The sequence below is a fragment of the Oryx dammah genome, unplaced genomic scaffold, assembly GCF_014754425.2.
Source record: "Oryx dammah isolate SB20612 unplaced genomic scaffold, SCBI_Odam_1.1 HiC_scaffold_29, whole genome shotgun sequence".
Lineage (NCBI taxonomy): Eukaryota > Metazoa > Chordata > Mammalia > Artiodactyla > Bovidae > Oryx > Oryx dammah.
In genome coordinates, this window is record NW_024070213.1 from 12,050,215 (window position 1) to 12,064,814 (window position 14,600).

General features: G+C 39.1%; 1 protein-coding gene across 4 annotated transcripts in view; it reads right to left on the reverse strand.

The window, feature by feature from the left end:
* Positions 1-14,600, reverse strand: part of ERC1 (ELKS/RAB6-interacting/CAST family member 1) — a 273,734-nt gene that overhangs the window by 159,505 nt on the left and 99,629 nt on the right. For all 4 annotated transcript variants that reach the window (XR_005719752.1, XR_005719751.1, XR_005719753.1 and 1 more), the window contains 4 exons: positions 11,723-11,860; positions 10,059-10,199; positions 9,005-9,145; positions 7,032-7,225 (listed from right to left, as the gene is read on the reverse strand). Coding sequence is in view for 1 of the 4 variants with exons in the window: in XM_040233666.1 (XP_040089600.1) it covers positions 7,032-7,225; positions 9,005-9,145; positions 10,059-10,199; positions 11,723-11,860 (614 nt within the window). In the remaining 3 variants the exon portion in view is untranslated. The remainder of the gene's footprint in view (positions 1-7,031; positions 7,226-9,004; positions 9,146-10,058; positions 10,200-11,722; positions 11,861-14,600) is intronic.

Here is a 14,600-nt window from a genome sequence, read left to right on the forward strand (position 1 = left end):
CCCCCAATGGTGCAATCTAACAGCAATAATGAAGACGTGGCTCCTCAAACACCAGTTCGTTTCTGATACCGCTCAACAGAGATGCAAAGTAGTCACGCTTCATATTCCTTCCCGAGCACAAACCCCTGAGGTTCATTATCGCTTTCATAGTCATAACAACAGGCAGCTTTCTCTTTTTAATAATTAATCAATTTCACTGCAAGTGGCTTCTCCTCCAAACACTTAAGACTCTTAAGAGCCAGGGCCATCCAGCTTGTCATCAGGACTGAAATTTTACTTAAAGAATCTAAAACGAGAGGTTTATTTCTTGAATGCCAGCACCATTTCAACTTGTGCTTTAATGTTTCCTAACATTTCAATACTAAAATGAGTTTTAAAAAAACTCATTGTTAAAATAATGGAAAGGCAAGGATAAAATTTATGATTACCATTATATGAGAGAAAAAACAGAAAAACAAAAAATGAAAACAAAATTCCTCACAACCACACAGTGAGTACACGGTGGATCCCAGAGAGAAATGCAAGTCTGCAGACACACCTCCTGGACATACTTTTATCTGTTCTCTGATGCTTACAGGTTCTTGAAAGGAATCTACAAAAACCCATGGATCTCTAGCAGAATGCAGACAATGTTCAAAGTCAAAGAGAGGTCAATCATTTATCTAAATGACTATTCCCAACGATCTTTTATTTTTGTTGGTTATGACAGATTAAGTTAGAATAATTTTAAATCAGCGATGACACTCACTGAGATGTCATACAGATGCAAGGCTTTATATGAAACATGGGAAAATCCCTGAAAAAAAAATTAAGCTTATTCTTGACAAGAGTGAGCAACTTTAAGGATCTTTTTACCTATTTTATAGTTCAGGAGTCATAGTTTATGTTGGCATCAACTTTTAGCTCTTGGGAAATAAATTTAGGAGGAAAAAAATCTGCATATAGAGTAACTATATATAATTCTAATGTTTACATTTTAAAGTGTAACACCAAAATTTCTATCACGACTGTAATAAATTATAAGGTGCGGTGCCCACAAGAAACTGTGGAAAGATGGCGTAGTAGAATTGACTATGTAAAGCTGCGTAATTTATTCTTCTTTTAAATGAAAATCAGTGAAATTCATTGAGGAGGAGGAAGAAGAAAGCAGGCTGAAGCAAGCAGGATTGGATAAAGAACAGTCGTCTCCAGTTGTGACACTCAAAGCATCTTGCTTTTCCTCTTTCATTTTTTAAAAACAACATCCATTCTCCCTCAAGAAAGAACACACAACCACCGTGTTCATTTTCCTTCTTTTCCAACTACATCAAGACCCAATACTGTCCTTCATGGATCAAAGATACACAACTACAGACTTTAAGGAAATTCTTTCAGGAATCTTTTCCCTCATTAATTGTATACTTATTTATGCCAAATCTACATAGAGCTTAAGTTCCTCATGGGAGATTTCTGAAGACATTAAGCTGCATGATCAATTCAGGATTTCTTTACAAAAAACATATTTACAAATATGAAGACTAAAGATGTAGGTTTATATTTCCAGGTTACACTGTGCCACAGAGGCCTGAATATACTGTGATACCAAAATAAATCACAAACATGAAACCCGCTTTCCCAAGTAAAATGCCAAAAAATTTTAGGTCAGCCTAAACAAAAAACTTTCGGGATGCAGTTACAAAAGTCAAATACCTAATTCTAACAGTAAACACATTCCTTTGGCTACATACATTTAAAATGGAATACATGAGAAAATCATGTTGGTTTGGAAATACTTTCTTTCATTCCCACACTCACTGAAACAATTTTATACACTCTCATTGCAGACACCTTCAATTTACCAAAGAGAGAAGATGCACCAGTATGATTAAGAAATAAAAAAATATATACCAATTAAATCATGCCATTGTTTAGTCACATATCCCAGTTTCAAAGAGATTAAAATATATAAATAAAATTTAGAACTGGTATTTTATTGTGACAGAAGAGTTTATCTACGTGTTTGTTTAACGTGAAGAAAGTAACCCTACTGAATTCTATTAAATAAGAATAATGCATATGGGTTTACTTATATTTTTACAGTAAAAAAGTGTATGTGCAACAGTAAACGTATTACAAACATATACAAAAAATGAACGTAAGAATACTTTCAATATAACAAACAGGGAATAAGACTAGTATCTATTTAATGAAAGGTCTGAATGTGCAGGGAATGGGAAGATAAAATGTGGGATGATTAGAGAGTGAAATGAGAAAGTAGCCACATCGCTATGTTTTAACATACATCTTCAATGGGCCCTGAACAATGTACAGTCCTGGGAAAGACTGAGAGAGATACTATCAGAAAAGCACAGAAGAAGGAAAGAAATGATTACCTAAGGGAGGTCAGTCTAGCTTCCCCTCCAAAAAAAGATAACAGTTACAAAGGGTCAGATTCCCACAAATGAATAAGGGGAAAGAACATTTTAGTCCATTTTCTTCACATGAAATTCAGATACTAGGAGGTTTTAAAAGCAAATAAAAAAAACCACAAAAGGCCACATCCTCAAGCCACAAGGTTTAAGGGTGGCATGATGGGAAAACACCACCATCTTCTGTGTTCAAGCTCAGTTCATCATGTTGATCCTGATGTACAGAAGTACAGACTCTTCTCACCAAAACGAAGTTTAAAATTACTGCTTCAGCCATTTAGACTGTTAATTTGAGGGGCTACCTTGAGCCTGAACTCTGAGCAAACAGGAAACACTCTTGCTTTAAAGAAAAAAATCAAGGGACTTTTCTGGTGGTCCGGTGGTTACGATTTCACCTTCCAATGCTGGGGGTGCAGGGTTGTTCCCTCTCCCTGTCAGGGAGGTAAGACCCCCACATGCCTCACGGCCAAAAAACCAAAACAGAAGCAATAGTGTAACAAATTCAATAAAGACTAAAACAATAATAAATTTTTTTTTAAATCAAGTAGCTCCAAACCTTATGAACAGATCATATATCAATTTTTTTAAAATAAAGCCAGTTGTTTATAAATCAGAATGTATTAAGTTCCCTTAGAAACATTATAAACACAAGTGCTCTTGCTAGTCCACAAAATCTAATTTTAATCATGATGCAAAAGCCTAGAATTAATAATAGTTCTAGATGAGGTCTGGAAAAGACAGTTAGCAAAGGAAATAAAATTAACCATGACAAATAGAAAAACTAAGTTTCCTCCTAACAGTAAAACTACTTACAAGCCTGGCCCAAAAGAGTGAGTGAGTAAGTGTATGTGTAAATAACACACCACCAATCCCTGGTTCTCTTGTCTTTGTCAGAACAGTTAACAGCAGCAGGATACTATCTTGCCTTTTCCTCTCCATTTTACATCTCTATGTACACCAAAGTTCTAGGACCTAAAATGAGCAGTCTAGGATCCAAAATAACCTACTAACCTTCCATCTAAACATCCCCTCAAGCCATTATCATTTAATATTGGCCACAAAAATTAAAAGACTAGACTTGAGTCCGAAGTTCAACATGAAGCCTTCTCTACAGTAATGCTGTACCCTGTATAACACTGTCAATCTCCAGGTTTGTTATTATTTTCTTACCTAAATTGATGTAGGCAGGCTACCCAGAACCACCAGGTGATGACTTTCTGGAAGTGTCAACCTGGCTAGGCTACAGCGCCCCATTAATTTAATGCAACGCTAATCTAGATGTTGCTATAAAAGTATTTTACAAATATAATTAGAGCCTATAATCCATTTAAGTAAAAGAGATTACCTCAGATAATCGAAGTGGGCATATCTGAATCCTCTGGAAGGCCCTAAAAGCAGGCTTCCCAAGGAAAGAGAAGAAATTCTGCCCGTAGACCACAGTATGGCCCAGGCCTGTGGACTCTATTCTGCGGGTGGTCTCCTCCTCCTGACAGCTTTCCTGTACAGGTCTTAGACTTGCTTAGCCAGCTGCTGACAATCACACTAGACAATTCCTTGTAATAAATCAGATATACATATGTATAATATCTTGCTGGTGGTTTAGTCGCTCAGTCGTGTCTGACTCTTTGTGACCCTATGGACTATAGCCCACCAGGCTCCTCTGTCCATGGGATTCTCCAGGCAAGAAGACTGGAGGGGGTTGCCATTTCCTTCTCCAGGGGGTCTTCCCGACCCAGGGACTGAATCTGGGTCTCTTGCACTGAAGGCGGATTCCTTCCCAACTGAGCCACCAGGGAAGCTCCTATGTCCCTTATATAGATAAATGTATGTATGCATCTCTTCTACTGGTTCTGCCTCTTTGGTTGAACTCCAACTGATACACAGCATAGGACAGAATATAAATCTAGAAACAGAACTTCTTAGATTTAATTGGAAAAATATTCTGTATCTGCAGACGTATCGGCAGGCTTACTTACTCCTCGGTCGCTCAAGACACCGGTACAACAGTGAGTCACTGGACAGGAGCGCCTGTTGTTTTGTAAGAGCAGAGAAAGGGGCTATTTTTTTCCTCAAGACCACAAAGAATATGTCTGGGAATTCTTTATGACTTAATCTAAACCTTTCCATGTTAGAGAATCTTACATAAGTACTAGGAAACTTTAAAAGAATAATAAGAATGTTCTTTAGGCCTGTGTTCCTTTTTGCACTTAGCAGGGTGCTGAATGCCTTGTAAAAATGCATCTGCTTCCCGAACGAATTGGCATTTGGCATCACAGCCGCACCAGCTAAGAGGCTACTCCTTAACGGGCACTCCAGCAAAAGAACCACCACACAAACGATGGGCTTCGAACCAAGAATGAGACAATTACAACCAGCAACATCTGAGCCTTACCAGAGAGGACACATACTTAATCCACAATGGGTGGACCTAAGAGGCACTGTTCAGCTGGACATACAACTGGCTGGTCTTGATTTCTGACCAAGCCGAGGCCTCAGCAAGCCCCCAGAGGAGCAGAGCGGCGGCAGCAGCTCCTCAAGTCTGGAACTGTCACCCTACTTACTTGACACTCACTTTCTCAGAGGTCCCAAGCCAAGCCCCCCGATGGTGCAGGGACGGAAGCCTGGCGTGGAAGGCACAAGGGGCGGGAGACTGGCGTCCTGAGGGACACGGACACAGACGGACACAGAGCCCAACCCCAACGGAGCGGGACCAGGGTAAGGCAGGTCAAGAGAATGGTGAAGAGACTCAAACGACAGATGACAGGGACACGGACACTCACACACAGGAAACAGCGGGAACGGCAACAGGAGAAGCAGAACTGTTAGTAAGACCGCGGGAGCCAAACACATGCATGAAATCTGGGGACAAAGGCAGAAAATAGTTTCAATCGTCTTTTATTCCTGTCTTGAACTGTGCTGCTCAGTAAACAAATTACAGAGCCAGGGGCAACCGAGTTTTTTAGGACTGTATCTTTTCTTGGTAGCTAAAAAATTATGTGTCAAATCTTAAAACAAGAAGATTATGACACTGCATGACCTGAGGACATTACATATAGTACATTACATTCTGTGGAAAGAGCAGATCGTTAACAACTCTTTCCCAAAATGTGAAAAATGCAGTGACTAATAAAAGCTATTTGGTGTGCTCTGCATATAAGATAAAGATTTAATCCTATTTCTCACTCTCACTTAAGTCACATTCACTCCCAAATCAGTACTGGGTCCAAAAATGAATTGAAACATTTTTCAAGGAAGCTATCTTGAATAGCCAGTGATAATTTCAATGTATAATTCTAATTTAAAAAAAAGTTTATCAAGGAATTTCTTTTCTGAAATACTGAAATACATTTAGTGGATTTAGTGGAAAGTCATTATCCATAAAAAGTACTGGATTTAAAAATCTATGAAGATGAAGTACTGCTGTTGATTTCAGGCTGATACAAAGGCAAAGAGAGGCACGTACTAGTCCAAGTATGCAAGGGGCGTGCATTTCCGTTTGCGGGATAAAGATGCAGTGCAAACATGGGAGAAGACACAAAGAAATGTATAAAATCTAATCTTGAGACGCTGATAATTTGTTAATTCTGACTTAAAGAACATTATCCACCCATTTTCTCCAGACTTACTATCAAAATAAGAAGAAACAAATGAGTAAGTGATCAGCTCCTGCTATTCATACTTTCAACTTTAGTGAAGAAGAACTGTGAGGGCTGGACTTGGGTTTCTTGAAAATCAAAATCCTACAGGTACAGAACAAAAGGAAAAAACGACTTCCAGGGGAAAATATCAAGTCTACCCATAACCCTAAAATTTAAAACTGAATAAACTACTTATGAAAGTAGTCTATTACCTCTTGACATTCAAGAGCACAAAAATATTAAAACAGGCTCAAGGGAGCCTCAGGATTAGTGAGTTCATGCTGTCCTTCTAGTCTCTCTGTTCAGAATACAGTGATTAGCATAGCTCTGTTGAAAGAACTATTTCTATGCACTTGTGAATTTATGTTAAATACATGGTGTAAAGGAAGAGGCCAAGAGGCATATGCTTTATCTTTGGTACAAAACACCCTAACAAGAGAGAAAAAAAGGCAAAGAAAACTCCCAGAGTGTGGTCTGGCTGGCTCTGTTCAAACAGAGGTCACTTTCAAGTAGTCAAAGGTAGAGCTCAGCAAACACATCCATTTCTCACAAACTGTCCTCAAAATATCTCTCCTTCTAAGCTTGACCTGCTTTAACAGCTTGCTTCTCCACAACACAGAGTCTAAAAATTCATGGCCCAAAAGACTACTGGCTCAGAAAAAGGCCTGAATCAACTAAAAAATGCTAGCTGCTTGAACTTGAGGCTCATTTGCTCCTGAAATAGATAAAATAAAGGGATATGTTCTCTGTCCAATCAATGATACTCAAGTCCACAGCCTTCCCATCTACTCCCACTCTGTGTGGCCTTTTAGAGACTCACACTGACTTAGAATAAAATGGAAGCAATGAAGACCACCAGGCACTCAAGAATGTAAATTTGGAGAGGCAGATATATTGGAAAAACATGACCCCAAACTACAAGGTTTTAAAACCATACTCACCCTTCCTAACACAGTGAGTCCCCGTTGAGCCTCCCTCTCCTTACCTTTCCAACTCAGCAATCTTCTTATCTTTGTCATTCTTCTCATTTTCCACCTCCTTTAAGATTTCCAAGAGGCGGTCAACTTCTGTCTGGGCCTTGCTGGATTCATCTTTATACCTGGCAATCTCTCTCTCCAACTGCTGTATTCGATCACTCATCTCGGGACTGGCTCTGGCTTCCAATGTTGCCTCATGTGCCTACGAAGAAAATATCCAAATTCTATGAGACATGCATACAGTGGCAATGGACAAACCAAGTCCCCGGAAGCCACCTATACTCCAGTGTAAACAGGAGATTATCAAATCCCTAATAGCTAGTCTTTAATTTATAAGGTTTTTCTCTGCTTAAATATTACACAGACAAAACATTCATAATACACAGAGAAATAATTCTATTAGAATCTGAACAAATTAGTTATTTAAAATAGTACACATCTGAAACCTAAGCAGCGTATTAAAAACCGAGACATTGCTTTGCTGACAAAGGTCCGTTCAGTCAAAGCTATGGTTTTCCCAGTAGTCATGTATGGATATGAGAACTGGACCATAAAGAAGGCTGAGTGCTGAAGAATTTCAACAATGAGCACAGCCTTTTGAATAAATATAAACACCAACCTTACACCAGTTATGGTTTTCAGCAAAAAGAAAATACGCCAATACTAGTTCCTGTAAACCTACAAATTAGCTACAAAGTAAATCAAACAAGGGAAAACATGAAAAGAAAAACAGCAATGGTAGAAAAACAATGAATAAATCAAAGAAGGGGGAAATCACCAACTCCTCTACCCAAAGATAACTTTAATTTTTCTTATGAAGCTAAACACAAAGTGTAAAAGATCATCAGAAATAACCAGCTGTAGAACTACCATGATAACAAGGAGATTAAAAGTGAACAAACAGAAAATGTGGGATTGTCATACACAGCTTAGTTTGGATTGTTAGTGAACAACAATTAGTGCTCTTGATAGTCACTGTTCAGTTTTATAATCCTGAATACATCTAACAGTTTTACCGTCAATATTCTGGTATTAAATAGAAAATTATCTCCACTTGTTTAGTGATGGGGAGGGGAGAAGCCAATTATCAAGTTTGAATTAGTTAATCTCAAAAAAAAAAAGGGATTTTTCTTATTCAAAAGTAACTTTAAAATAATGGCTTTTCTTCTTTTCCTTAGCTTAAAAATATGACTTTATTTTTGGCATATCATAAAAAATGACTCACTATGAGTTTCATGCTGAATACACCCAATATATGGAAAGAGTGAGTGAGTGAAAGTCGCTCAGTTGTGTCCAACTCTTTGCGACCCCATGGAGTGCAGCCTGCCAGGCTCCTCTGCCCATGGGATTCTCCAGGCAAGAATACTGTAGTGGGTTGCCATTCCCTCCTCCAGGGGATCTTCCCAACCCAGGGACTGAAGCCAGGTCTCCCACACTGCAGGCGGATTATGGAAATAGAACACCACCCAAAGTGTCAACACCAGGCTTGACTCCCCTTTCATCAGTAATCATATGTAGACCCAGTTAATCAGAGTTGATAACTCAGAGATAATAAATATGCAAGTGCTTTGAAAACTACAAATGGCTGTATAAATATTACAGAGGAATAAGTCAATGAAACAGATAGTAAGTATCCCTACCATATTCTAATATTCACCATATGGGTGATTATCACTGTAAAATTATCTCTTTCCAGGAAGCCTAAAGCTAATGGGAGAAGAATATCAACTGAGATATTTTTACACTGTGGTCTTTTACATTTCTTTCTCTATAAAGGAGCTGCATATTTGAATCTTACTCTGAATTACTAATTTTCTAAGAGTTTGAGGACTCTAAGGAGTAAAGATATTAATGCTGCAAGAATTAAGGTATAAACAGTATTATTACTCCATTAGTAAGTTATTCCATCCAAATATTATGAAGTTTTCTGCTATGTTCTTATTTGAAAGCAGAGCAAGAAAATGGATAAATATTCTTTAACCTTTTTCAACTGTGATTCCATCTTCAGACACTCCTCCTTCTTCTGCTCCAAAGCAATTTCTAGAGTCTTAAGCCGTGAGTCCTTTTTCAGTCCTGAGGAAGCCAGGGACGAGGCATGTTCTTTCAGATCCAAGAGTGAAGCCTAAAAGAAGCAACAAATATCTAGAATAAACACTACTTATTAACCAAACGGAGACTGAACTTCTTAAATTTATTTTCCTGGTGGTTTCTAGTTTCTTTCCATTACCATAGACTGACATATTTCCAAGAACACAAAATATAAAACAGCAGCGTCACCTCTGGCTTTCAAGTCCTAACCGAAACAAAATGAATCCCCAAGAAAGGCTGACTGAATCGTGACTTAAGGAGTTCTAGCAATACATACCCATTCTCACAAAATAAATGGAAGAAGGTCAAGCTCTGTGGATATAAGCAGTCAACCTTAGTGGCTACACTAATGTTTCTCTTTTAGAAGAAATATTCTGTTAGAAACTTCAATTTCTATACATTTCTATTCTCCCTGAAGGTATTAGAAAGAAAACTCTGAGAATGTCCCTAAAGCTCATGATTATCTGATCACGAGGCATTAGGCCCTTCTGCTGTTCAGGTGGCATACACGAGGTTCTCCAGAAGTGAGATGGAAATATACGAAGGCACCTATCTGGTCAAGAGCTGTGTAAGGTTTCCCTGCTGGTGTCGAGGTGACGCCTAAGAGTGGCTGTAAACAGACTCCTCCTAGTGCATATTCCCTCCACCTGTGACCTTTCTTACCAACGGCACATTTCTCCAAATGTACCTGGAGAAGTACTGTTAGTTTGGAATGTACAAAGTGTCATTAACAAGTAAGAAACCAACTCCTAATAGCTGGAAGAGGTAGGAGGTAAGGCTTAGGAAATGAATCATTCCATCTAAGCTTCCTGAAACAGCCTTGGCTCTAAGAAGATTCTGTAAGCCTCCCCACGAGACCCCTTCCAGCATGTGTTATGTCCACACCAACAGCATGCACACAGTGTGCTGACTAAGCAGATCACGCACTCCCCCGGGGGTGACCCGACCTCCTTCTCTGAGAGGTCGCCCTGCAGCACGCTGACTTTCTCTTTCAGGTCTTTAAGGTCTTTCTTGTAGTTGTCAATTTCCTCCTGCTTTTCCCGCTCATCTCGGTCGCGCTGCTCCTTCAAGCGTTCAATCGTCCGCTCCTGTTAAGAGAGGACATCAGTGCATAGAAAATTCCTTTCTACTTCTACCTCACGACTATAATTCAGTTCTGAGCTCATGCAGTTTCACACTTCCATCCTCCACTTAAAGAAGACAGTGATAGGTCATTAATAATTTACTTTTTAAAGAATCCATCCTTCCTGCCTATCTTACTATAACATACATCTGGCTTTGTTCTTTTGATTCCCTTAGGTTTCTTTCCCAGTAATTTTAATTAGTATTAGATACCACTAAAGTATTCTTTCGAATAATCTTGTTTATTCAATTCCCAAGTAACAAAAAACTTACATGTATATATACCCTAAGGACAGTAAATACCAAATATTTCTTCTCTATATATAATTCACATGTTGCTACAAAGCAATGGAAACAATTCCCACACCAAAGAGGAAGAGGTTGGAGAGATTATGATTTGTTGAGCTTAAGCATCAAGAAAGATAAAGAAAAAAGAAACCATTAAAACTTCTGTCAACAGATACTCAGGAAGTTTGAAAGCTGAAGCAATTTAAGTATATATCTGGGTATTATTTCTGAATAGATTTGGGGATCAAGCCATGATCCCTGGGCAGGCAGCTTGAAGCATTCTGCATCCAAGAGGCTTAAGGAACAGTAAGTGTATTTCTTAAATTAAAAAAAAAAAATCCAAATAAAATGCCCCACCAAGAATCTTTAAACCTTTTCCAAGACATTAACACTTGTCACACTGGGCTACTTCTTTATTTACTCAATCATACCTGAAAAAACTTTTGCTCACAAAGGCAAAATGAAATGGCAAGGCCACAACTTGAAAAACAGCAAGGACATTGTATTAAAAACTAAAGCCCGTGAAGACAAGAGGTCCCAATGTGGCCCCGTGAGAGGACTAACGATGCCTCTCAATGGTCACTGCTTTTCCCGCTCATGCCCGCTTGACCAATTCCAGCTGATCATACAAACACAAGGGGCGTTTCTGAGAGAGCAGCACTGACACACGCACTACCCCGCGTACTGCAGACAGCTAGCGGGAAGCTGCCGGGTAGCACAGGGAGCTCAGCTCGGCTCTGTGCTGACCCAGAGGGGCGGGTGGGGAGTGGGGACGGTGGGTGTGCGAGGAGGCTCAAGGGGGGGAATTATATGCATACATTTAGCTCATTCACTTTGTTGCACAGCAGAAACGAATACAACACTGTAAAGCAATTATACTCCAATCCTATAATTAATTAAAATATTATTCAAATAAAAAAAGTTTGTCTTCAGCAGACAGTCAACAGGTAGCACATGGCTGATTCTCTAGAAACTTTAGCCCCTGCCCTCCAGCATGGACTCCACTCTGCCCAGCAACAGATGCTTAAACCACCAACAATAAAATGGATCTTCTTTCCCTCCACTATCAGTTCTTCTCCCTTCTGCCAAAGCGACTTCCTCTGTCTTCTCCACCCAAGTCTCATCACCCGAGTGACTTCTGGATTCACGAGGAGACAGACAAAGCGTGTGTGTGTGTGAGGAATCTGGGCCGGTCACCCACCTTCTCGGCAAGGGCCTCCTCCAGAGTGGTCAAGGCGGTGTCGGTGTTGGTGGTGTCTGCCTGCAAGGACTTGACTCGCTCCTTCAAGCTGCTCATCTGCTTTTCCTTATCTCTAAGCTGCTCTTGGAGGTTTTCAATCTGAGTTGTGAATAAAAATAATTTTAAGTTGGAAACAGATAGGTCAGGGTTGTTTGTGAGTGTGTGTTCTGTAGAAATAATTTAATCCTAAGGGTTTTAGAATTTCATGCAAACCTTTAAACTGAGAATTTATAGCTGAGAAAGAGACACATTGGCAGGGGGGCGGGGGGGTTAATGGGCACACATGTAGAGTCATGACTCTCTCAAGAAGTAACTAGGGAGAAAAGACTGCACATACAGGGATGGGGAGAAGGAGAAGACCTAAGGAGAAGAGCCATGAGCAGTAACTGGATTACCCCCCAGCAATGGTGTGGATGCCCAGAGGGACTCCTCTAAAAAGTGCTGGAGGAGGACAGGGAATGGACCGGCGGGACAGTAAGAAAAACCAGTGTGTAAAGGAGCAACTGTTCTTAAGTGATAGTGTTCGAGTTAGATTTTTATATCACCTTTTATCCAAACAGCAAGGATTGGCAATGAAATTTATTAGTTACTCATTCTTTCATATACACTTACATGTGTTCATTTAATCAAAACAAGTAGTGCTGAATTCTCTACTATACGCCAGGAATGGGTGACACAAAGAGAAGTGAACAGACTCACTTTCATTAGAAGATGGGAAGAGGACTTTCTGAAGCTGAGCCCAGGACACGGACACTGGTAGACAGGCGGGAACTATGAGGGACTTTTAAGCAAAGAAATGGTCTAGTCAAGTTCTCTGTTTCAGACTGATTAATTCTGATGGCTGGGGAGAAGATATCTAAGGGGACTTATGTAGAGACATGACAACAATTAGGAAACCGTATCAATGCAGGTAACAGAGCTTGGAAACTAAATGAGCTAAGAGAGATGGAAAAGACGGGATGGGCTTGTGAAAGTGTGGAAACAGCATGTTATCAGTAAGGAGACAAGTGTAGGTACAGTGAAAAAACAGTAAGAAAAAATATGGAGGAACTTAGATGTTCCTGATAAGCTAAAGGAAAAAAATAAATAAGGCGACTTCTAAAACTCATAAACGTCATTCTTTTGTTCAGCATATATTTGTACTCCTGCTATAGGACAGGCACTTTTCCAGGTGTTGAGAATTAATTAAAACAGACAACCCTGTCCTCAAAGAGCTTACATCCTACCTACATGGTAGACAGTTGATGAATAAATAAAATGATCATAGTACTCAGGACAGCAGGTAAGTCCGATAGAGAAAAATGAAGCAGGGGAATACAATCATCGTGTGTTCTTGAACTAGCTGGTTTATCTCAAACAGCTTTTAAAAAGCAACACGTATTACCCCCATGAACAAGATGACCACAGTCTACACTCCTCCATACATGAACATATTACATTTACACACATACACACTGCATTCTTTTGTCTACTTCTACTTTTATCACATTTATCTCCATTAGTCCATCTATCTATACATTATAACACTAATCTCCAACCATAATATTCATTGTATACACATCACCACAAGTAGACTGAATCCTACTTCTTCACATTGTAATGCTAATCTCCAACCATAATCATTCATTTCATGCACACCTCCACAGACTGAATCCGACTTCTCCACCCCAGTATTGTACCTTCGTATCTGGCACACGTCATGTCCATGATAAATCTGGCTCATTAATCAGCAAATAATATATAATCTTGGACTTTTATAAACTGTATTTAGGCATACACACAAACTTTTGCCAAGAAAGGAACTACAAAAGAACCCTAGATCCAACCTTAAAATAATTTCCTACATCAATCAACTTAATACTGTATTATAAGCTCTTTAAGGGTCTGCTTCATTCCAAAGGGGGAAGAAAAGCAAAGGTCCCTCTCTAGAGTCAATGAGAATTTCACAGCAGAAGAAATAGGCTAAGCAAAAAAGATTCGGTGAATTCGGTGAACTTATCAATAGGAAACCATGAATACTGTGAAGCTTGGATTTTTACTCTTTAACAAGGAAGTAATCCTACAGGTCAACCATTGAAACTGGTTCCAGCCTTTTCAATGCCAATAAAGTCTAAAGCCTACTGTCTGAGAAAAGAATATCATGTATGAAGAAGCATTAGTTCCCTTTAATCAGACCCTCCTACTGGAATCTCATATGGATCAATATTTAGGTAAACTCACAACCATTAAAGAGTTTTGCCACTTAAAACTCTAGCACACCATAGACACACAGAATGCAATGCCCTAGTGTTTACATGTTTAACCAGCTGTGCACCGAATTCTAGTTGCTAACATGTAAACCCTACTCAAATAAAAAGATACAATCAGGTTGTTGATTAGATTTTCTCACCAACAAAGCTAAGATATAAAACTTAATCAAATAAAAAGATACAGTCATGGTGTCAATTAGACCTTCTTACCAAGAAAGAGTAGTACGACAGCTTTTCTTACAAAATGAAATTTCCCCAAACCAACCAAGTTTTACATGTAAGAAAACAAGAGGTCTCTTTTATGAGCCTGCCTAATATACAAACAGCCCTTACATGCGTAATAAGGATAGTACCCTTCGTTCTCCTCCATTATCAACATCTAAGAAATTAAAACGTTAACTGTTAACAACTTCACTTGTATAATTTATATGTAGTCCAACTATTAAAGGAATCCATTTATTCTCTGCTGGTAAAAAACAAAAACAAAAACAAAAACCCTTTCCTGATATACTTGGGTATAGAAGCTGCTAAACTAGGTAAAATCCCCTTTAACAAGTTCCCCCTAAGCTGCTTTCTTATTCAATCACTCA